General features: G+C 38.3%; 1 protein-coding gene across 1 annotated transcript; it reads right to left on the bottom strand.

The window, feature by feature from the left end:
- Window positions 1-217: 217 nt before the first annotated feature.
- LOC148948100 (uncharacterized) lies at window positions 218-643 on the bottom strand. Its single transcript, XM_089096095.1, has one exon. The coding sequence runs from the start codon at window positions 641-643 to the stop codon at window positions 218-220; it is 426 nt and encodes a 141-aa protein (XP_088952221.1).
- Window positions 644-9,913: the final 9,270 nt, after the last annotated feature.

Genomic DNA, 9,913 nt, shown 5'->3' with positions numbered 1-9,913 from the left:
ATGAATGTAATTTTGTTATGAGGATTGAATAGCATACCATGTCGAAAGCTTTAGTGAAATCCAGAAAAATCCTAAGTGCTTTTTCTTCCGCATCTCACGTATGTGTATTATGTATTGAACTGAATCAACTAAGGCATGTAAAGCTGAGAGATAACGCCAAAACCCGTATTGATGGGGAGATATTAGTTGCATGTCATCGAGGAATCTGTATGCTCTGTTATAAACCACTCTCGAGAACTTTTGATGTAACCGTTAGAATTGATATGGGCCGATATTTAGAGATAAGACTCTTGTTTCCTTTTTTGTAGAGGGGAAGGACTTGGGCAGTTTTTAACACATTAGGATAAACTTCGGTTGCTAGTGAAAGGTTGACCAAGTGTGTATGTGGAGCTACAAGACCTGCAGAGGCCTTTTTCAAGACATAGTTGCACAGCCCAAAGGTGTCATGGAGTTTGCCATAAGGCAGCTTACTGATAAGCACTAGTAATTCCTCTTTCGTACATGGTGCCAGAAAAAGACCTGATATTGTTCTACTGTAGGTTTGTTCAGGAGATGGGTCAGAAGCATGTAGAGATGTCTGATTAACGAATAATTGATCAAAAGCATTAGCACGAGATTCACTTGTTACTGTCTCACGACGCATATTTATTATTTCTTTAGGTATAGCCACCTTGTTCCTTTTTTGACATATTATTTCATTAACAACTTCTCATACTTTTCTCAAGTTAATCTTATAGTAATTTATTCTCTTTGCATAATACCGCCTTTTTGCATTACGCAGTATTCCGTTGAATGTATTTCTGTACTTTTTGTATGTCTCTCTCGCTTCAGAAGTTGTAGATTTACAAGCTTTCAGGTACAGTCTATTTCTGTGTTCGGTAAACTGAACGAGATCCTTCGTCATCCAAGGAGTTTTGGGAACACTTTTGATCCAACTTTTTTGTAGAGGAAAACACTGTTCTGTTAACTGTTTAAGCTGGCTCGTGAGTGCATTTGCTGCCATATATGCCGAAGACACATGGGTTACAACAGACCAATCATTCGATTTCAGGGTTTTAGTGAAGTAATCAATTTTTTTTTTAATCTTAAGGCAACATTTAGTTTTTAAACATAAAGGCAAATGGGAGGCTGGGCGTGGGAGGGGGATTAGTTGCACTCCAATCACTTTTGACTATTAAAAAAGGGCATCAGCCTTTTCTATTTTCAATCTAAAGAGCCCTTTTCGAAGCTCCTACGACAACTCCTTCGATATGAACTGCCCTGGTCTAAACAACACCAAAAAAATCATACATTATACCCACATTGATCTTTATTATAAAAATTTCCAGGCTTCCTATCACTTTCGACTATTGAAATGGCCATTCGGCCTTTCGATTTCCAATCGAATGAGCCCTTTTTGCGTTTCTATGATAACGCTTTCTATATACACCTTATATGTCCCCAGGGCATAAATTACAACCCTTACCCTAAGGGCTGTGAGGGCGGTTGTCATCCTCTAAGACATAATTTCCAGAACTTTCAAGTACGTTAAACAAAATGGCCATCTCAAAATTTTGATTGCATGTGTTGGGGAAAATGGTGGGCGTGTGAGGGGCGTTAGTTGCTCTTCCATCACTTTCAACTATTAAAAAAGGCACTAGCCCTTTCAATTTCCAATCAAATGAGGCCTTTTGAAGTTTAAACGACAACGCTTTCAATAAAACTTTATATGCCCCCAGGGCATAACTTACAACCCTTGTCCTGAAGGCTGGGGGGGGGAGTTTGTCATCCTCAAAGACCTAATTTCCAGAACTTTCTACTATGTTGAACACAATGGCTATCTGAAAATTTTAATTGGATGTATTTGGGGGAATGGTGCGCGTGATAGGGTGGTTAGTTACCCTTCAATTACACTTTCGACTATTAGAAGGGGCACTAGCCCTCTCAATTCCCAATTGAATGAGCCGTTTTGAAGTTTTCACAACAACTTTCTATATAAACCTTATATGCCCCCAGGGCATAACTTATAACCCTTGCACTGAGTGCACTGAGGGCTCTGAGGGGGTTATCATCCTAAAAGACCTAATTTCCAGAACTTTCGACTACGTTGAACAAAATAGATATCTCAAAATTTTCATTGGATGTATTTTGGGGAATGGTGCGCGTGAGAGGGTGGTTAGCTACCCTTCAATCACTTTCGACGGTTAGAAGGGGCACTTGCCCTCTCAATTCCAAATTGAATAAGCTCTTTCTGAAGTTTTCACGACAACTCTATCTATAAAAACCTTTTATGCCTCTTGGACATAACTTAAAACCTTTACCCTGGGGTCTCTAGGGGATTTTTGATCCTTAGATATACAATTTCCAGAACTTTCATCGACGTTGAACAAAATGGCTATCTCTAAACTTTGATTGAATGTGTTTAGGGTAATGGTGGGCGTGAGAGGTGGCTCAATACTCTCCACTTACTTTTGAATATTAAAAAGGCAATTTCAATTTCCAAACGAATGAGCCCTTTCTGAAATTTTTACAACTTTCTATATAAATTTTATATGCCCCTAGGGCATAACTTACAACCTTTGCACTGAAGGCTCTTATGGAGTTACCATCCTAAACGACCTAATTTCCGGAACTTTCGACTACGTTGAACAAAATGGATATCTAAAAATTTTGATTGGATGTTTTTGGGGAAATGGTGGCGTAAGAGAGGGGTTAGCTGCCCTTCAATCACTTTCGACTATTAATAGGGCTTTAGCCCTTTCAATTTTCAATTGAATGAGCCCTTTTAGATGTTTTTACAACATCGCTTTCTATAAAAACCTTGCATGCTCCCAGGGCATAACTTTCAATCCTTGTCCTGAGCGTTGTGGGGGAGATAGGTTGTCATCCTTAAAGACCTAATTTCCAAAACTTTCAACTACGTTGGATAAAATGGCTATCTAAAAATATTGATTGGATGTGTTTGGGGAAAAGGTGGGCGTGAGAAGGGGGTTAGTTGCCCTCAAATCACTTTCGACTATTAAAAAGGCACTAGCCCTTTGAATTTTCAATCGAATAAATGAGCCCTTTTTCAAGTTTCAACAACAAAGATTTCAATAAGAACCTTATAAGCCCCCAGGGCATGACTTAAAACCCTTGCCCTGAAGACTTGAGGGAGTGTCCAACTCAAAGGTATAATTTCCTGAACTTTAAACTGCGTGAAACAAAATGGCTATCTCAAAATTTTGATTGGATATGTTTGGGGAAATGGTGGGCGTGGAAAGGGTTTTGCCTTCCAATCACTTTCAACTATTAAAAAGGGCACTATTCATTCTATTTTCCAATCAAATGAGCCCTTTTAGAAGTTTCTACGACAACGCGTTCTATAAAAACCTTATATGCCCCCAGGGCATAACTTACAACCCTTGCCCTGAGGACTGTGGGGGAGTGTCCTCCTCAAAAACATAATTTCTATTTGGAAATCAACAACACTGAACAAAAAGGCATTCTGAAAATTTTGATTGGATGTGTTTTGGGGAAAGGTGGGCGAGAGAGGGGGGTTAGTTGCCCTCAAATCACTTTCGACTATTAAAAAGGACACTAGACCTTCGAATTTCCAATCGAATGTTCCCTTTTTCAAGTTTCTACGACAAATATTTCAATAAAAACTTATATACCCCCAGGGCATAACTTATAATCCTTGTCCTGAAGACTGTGGGGGGAGTGTCCTGCTCAAAGGTATTATTTCCTGAACTTTAAACTGCGTGGAACAAAATCGCTATCTAAAAATTTTGATTGGATGTGTTTGGGGAAATGGCCATTTCAATAGCACTAGCCATTTCAATTTCTAAACGAATGAACCCTTTTTGAAGTTTCTACGACAACATGTTTTATAAAAACCTTATATGCCCCAAGGGCATAATGTACAACCTTTGCCCTGAGGGCTTTGAGGGGGTTGTCATCCTCAAAGACCTGATTTACAGAACTTAAAACTACGTTGAATAAAAAAGTTATATTTCTAGAACTTTCAACTACGTTAAACAAAATGGCTATCCCAAAATTTAGATTGGATGTTTTTGGAGAAATGGTGGGCGTGAGAGGGGCGTTCGTTGCTCTCATACCTGGGCAACTATACAATTACAATATACGATTCATTTGTTTGCAAAAAAATCTACTTACTTTTGTTGATAGCTTGGATACACTTCCGCTAATTTGACTTGGTGAACATAATACCCTCAATCGTTCTTGGGAAACTGCTGAGATGCCTTATTGGGAATTAACATTAACACAGTGCATTTTGATTTAATCTCAAGGCAACATTTAGTTTTTAAACATAAAGGCAAATGGGAGGGTGGGCGTGGGAGGGGGATTAGTTGCACTCCAATCACTTTTGACTATTAAAAAGGTCATCAGCCTTTTCTATTTTCAATCGAATGAGCCCTTTTCGAAGTTTCTATGACAACTCCATCGATATAAAGTGCCCTGGTTTAAACAACAACAGTAGATAGTGACCTTATACTTTGCTTGCAGCACTAGGAACCACTGAAGCGTATCAAGTAGAATGAAATTTATCTAGGTCATCCCCTAGGGCCCTCTACATCTTTTAAAGAGAGTGAGTACCCCCTCCCAATGTCAAATGGATTTGCTGACGGCCATAGGAACCACTGAAGCGTATCAAGTTGAATGAACTTTATCTAGGTCATTCTCTATTGAGGTTCCATTTCTATGGAGGCCATAGGAACCACTGAAGCGAATCAATTTGAATGAAGTTTATCAAGGTCATCCCCTAGGGAACCCTTGAGTTGAACGAGCCTTATCTAGGTCATTCTCTATTGAGGTTCTATTTTGCCGGGACGTAAACTATAGGAACCACTGAAGCGTATCAAGTTGAATGAACTTTATCTAGGTCATTTTCTATTATACTTCTATGGAGGCCATAGGAACCACTGAAGCGTATCAAATTGAATGAACTTTATCTAGGTCATTCTCTATTGAATTTCCAATTTGCGGGGGCGTATAGGAACCACTGAAGCGTATCAAGTTGAATAAACTTTATCTGGGTCATCCTCTAGGGAACTCTTGAGATTGAATAACCATTTTCTAGGTCACTCTCTATTGAGCTTCGATTTTGCTTACGGTCATAGGAACAAATGAAGCGTATCAAGTTGAATGAACTTTATCTAGGTCATCCACAAGGGCACCCTTGAGTTGAACGAACATTATCTAGGTCATTCTCTATTGAGGGTCCATTTTGCTTACTTTAGGTTCCTTGCCATGCTATTTGCTTACTTTACGTTCCTTGGCACTTTTCCAGGGCACACGTCAAGGCTATCCCCTTGGGAAACTCTTGCATAATCTGGTTTTGGACGACAAGGAGCGCTCAAAGTTGAAACTAATAAAGATGTAGATGTCAAAAAAAGAATTTTAAGAAAGAAATTCAGAACCATCGCTAGAAATCCATAGAAATCAACAAGTGAGGTGATTATGGGTCTGAACCATCAAGGACCCCCTCCAAACTTTTTGGCCCCCTCCCCACCTTTTTTTAAATTTTTTTGTTTTGAATTTTTTTTAAACTTTTTTTATTTTTTTAACATGATATATTTTTTCAACTTTTTTTTACATCTCTTAGAATGACAAGTAACATACCTAAAACATAAAAAATCACATTTAATATTTCCCAAATTCAAAATGAGAATGATATAGAAATGTTAGTCGTGACATTTACTATTAAAAAATATTGTTTGTAGTAACACTTTTTTTTATTGGACTAATTATTTTTTTTACTTTTTTTTCTCTCTTTTTTTGACTGAATTATTTCTATGCACTGAAATTATTCCACTTTTTTATTTTTTTATTTTTTTTCTTTGGATTTTTTTTTATTTTTTAATATGGTATTTTTTTCAACATTTTTTTACGTCTCTTAGATTGAGATGAAACATACTTAAAATATAAGATTTTCACATTTAATTGGAATAAGCGAACACCCGCCAAGACACACAGGCAAAAAGAGTGAGAGAGACAAAAAACACATACAAATACGTAGATTCAGACACACAAACCGAGAAAGACATGCATTGGAATAAGCGAACATCCGCCCAGACTCAGAGGCAAAAAGAGTGAGAGAGACAAACATACATACAAATACGTAGAATCAGTCATACAAACTGAGAAAGACATGTATTGGAATAAGTAAACAGCCACCCAGACACACAGGCAAAAAGAGTGAGAGACAAAAACACATACAAATACGTAGATTCAGTCTAACAGACTAAGAAAGACATGAAATGGAATAAGTAAACACCTGCCCAGACACACAGACAAAAAGAATTAAAAAGACAAAAATACATATAAATGTGTAGATTCAGACACACAAACCGAGGAAGACATAAATTGGAATAAGCAAACACTGGCCCAGACACACAGGCAAAAAGAGTGAGAGAGACAAAAACACATACAAATACGTAGATTCAGACACTCAAACCGAGAAAGACATGTATTGGAATATGCAAACACCTGCCCAGACACACAAGCAAAAAGAGTGATAGAGACAAAAACACATACAAATAGGTAGATTCAAACACACATACAGAGAAAGACATGCATTGGAATAAGCAAACACCCCCTCAGACAGAAAGGCAAAAAATAGTGAGAGAGACAAAAACACATACAAATACGTAGATTCAAACACACAAACAGAGAAAGACATGCATTGGAATAAGCAAACACTCGCCCAGACACACAGGTAAAAAGAGTGAGAGAGACAAAAACACATACAAATACATAGATTCAGACACACAAACCGAGAAAGACATGCATTGGAATAAGCAAACATCTGCCCAGACACACAGGCAAAAAGAGTGAGAGAGACAAAAACACATACAACTATTTAGATTCAGACACACAAACCGAGAAAGACATGCATTGGGATAAGCAAACACCTGCCCAGACACAAAAGCAAAAAGAGTGAGAGAGACAAAAACACATACAAATACGTAGATTCAAACACACAAACCGAGAAAGACATGCATGGGAATAAGAAAACACCTGCCCAGAAACACAGGCAAAAAGTGGGATAAAGGCAAATACAGAAACAAATACGTAGATTCAGTCACACAAATCGAGAAAGTCATGCATTGGAATAAACATTCATCAACCCAGGCACTCAGACAAAAAGGGCGAGTGAGACAAAAACACCTATGATTACGTAGATTCTGACACACAAACTAAAACAGGCATGCATTTGGAATATGAAAACTCACTCATCGACACACAGGAAAAAAGAGTGAGAGAGACAAAAGCACATACAAATAGGTAGATTCAAACACACAAACCAAGAAAGACATGCATTGGAATAAGCAAACACCTGCCCAGACACACAGGAAAAAAGAGTGAGAGAGACAAAAACACAGACAAATACTTAGATTCAGACACACAAACCGAGAAAGACATGCATACAACTGCGTAGATTCAGACACAAACCGAGAAAGACATGCATTGGAGAAAGACACCTGCCCAGACCCACAAGGAAAAAGAGTGAGAGAGACAAAAACACATACAAATAGGTAGATTCAAACACACAAACCGTGACAGACATGCATTGAAATAAGCAAACACCCGCCCATATACACAGGCAAAAAGAGTAAGAGAGACAAAAACACATACAAATACAAAGACGCAGACACACAAACCGAGAAAGACATGCATTGGAATAAGCAAACACATGCCCAGACTCAAAAGAAAAAAGAGTGAGAGAGACAAAACCACATACAAATACGTATATTCAGACACACAAACCGAGAAAGACATGCATCGGAATAAGCAAACACCCGCCCAGATACACAGGCAAAAAGAGTGAGAGAGACAAAAACACATACAAAGACGTAGATTCAGACACACAAACCGAGAAAGACATGCATTGGAATAAGCAAACACCCACCCAGACACACAGACAAAAAGAGAGAGAGACAAAAACACATACAAATACGTAGATTCAAACACACCAACCAAGAAAGACATGCATTGGAATAAGTAAACACCTGCCAAGACACACATCAAAAAGTGAGAAACAAAAACACATACAAATACGTAGATTCAGAAACACAAACCGAGAAAGACATGCATTGGAATAAGCAAATACCTGCCCAGACCCACACGCAAAAAGAGTGAGAGAGACAAAAACACATACAAATACGTAGATTCAAACACACAAACAAAGAAAGACATACATTGGAAGAAGCGAACACCTGCCCAGGTAAACCAGCAAACATATACCGAGATACCCTAAAAAATATAAACAAGACGATTCAGTCACATTACCGGGAAAAGACATGCACTGGAAGAGGAGAATAACCGTTCAAACATACGGGGCAACAGATTGAGAGAGACAAAAACACATACAAAGACGTAAATTCAGACTCACAAACAGAGAGAGACATGCATTGAAATTAGCAAACACCCGCCAAGACCCACAAGCAAAAAGAGTGAGAGAGACAAAAACTCATACAAATAGTTAGATTCAAACACACAAACCAAGAAAGACATGCATTTGAATAAGCAAACACCTGCCCAGACACACAGGCAAAAAGTGAGAGAAAAACACATACAAATACGTAGATTCAGACACACAAACCGAGAAAGACATGCATTGGAATAAGCAAACACCTGCCCAGACCCACAAGCAAAAAGATTGAGAGAGACAAAAACTCAGACAAATAGGTAGATTGAAACACACAAACATAGAAAGACATGCTTTGCAATAAGCAAACACCTGACCAGACAAACAGTTAAAAAGAGTGAGAGAGACAAAAACACATACAAATACACAGATTCAGACACACAAAACGAGAAAGACAAGCATACAACTGCGTAGATTCAGACACACAAACCGAGAAAGACATGCATTGCAGAAAGACACCTGCCCAGACCCACAAGCAAAAAGAGTGAGAGAGACAAAAACACATACAAATAGGTAGATTCAAACACACAAACCATGAAAGACATGCATTGCAATAAGCAAACACCCGCCCAGACACACAGGTAAAAAGAGTGAGAGAGACAAAAACACATACAAATACACAGATTCAGACACACAATCCAAGAAAGACATGCATTTGAATAATCAAACACCCGCCCAGACACACAATCAAAAAGAATGAGAGACACAAACAAATACAAATAATTAGATTCAGAAACAAAAATTGAGAAAGACATGCATAGAAATAAGCAAACACCTGCCCAAACACACAGACAAAAAGAATGAGAGAGACAAAAACACATACAACTACACATAAAACCCAGACCCACAAGCAAAAAGAGTGAGAGAGACAAAAACACATACAAATAGTTAGATTCAAACACAAACCGAAAAAGACATGCATTGGAATAAGCATACACCCGCCCAGACACACAAGCAAAAAGAGTGAGTGACAAAAACACATACAAATACATAGATTCAGACACACAAACCAAGAGAGACATGCATTGTAATAAGCAAACACCCGCCCAGACATACACTCAAAAAGAGTGAGAGAGACAAAAACACATCCAAATAAGTAGATTCAGATGCGCAAACCGAGAAAGACACGCACTTGAATAGGCATACATCCCCCCAGGCAGAAAGGCAAAAAATAGTGAGAGAGAAAAAAACACATACATATAGGTAGATTCAGAAACACAAACCAAGAAAGACATGCATTGCAATAAGCAATCACCCGCCCAGACACACAGGTAAAAAGAGTGAGAGAGACAAAAACACATACAAATACAGATTCAGACACACAAACCGAGAAAGACATGCATTGGAATAAGCAAACACCCGCCCAGATTCACAATCAAAAAGAATGAGAGAGACAAAAACACATACAACTACGTAGATTCAGACACAAAAGCCGAAAAAGATATGCATTGGAATAAGCAAACACCTTCCCAGACTCAAAAGCAAAAAGAGTTAGAGAGA

This window comes from Artemia sp. Qi Xiang Cuo, chromosome 10 (assembly GCF_049724085.1).
Source record: "Artemia sp. Qi Xiang Cuo chromosome 10, ASM4972408v1, whole genome shotgun sequence".
NCBI lineage: Eukaryota > Metazoa > Arthropoda > Branchiopoda > Anostraca > Artemiidae > Artemia > Artemia sp. Qi Xiang Cuo.
The sequence above is the reverse complement of the archived record's forward strand: the minus strand, read 5'-3'. Positions and strand labels throughout refer to the sequence as shown.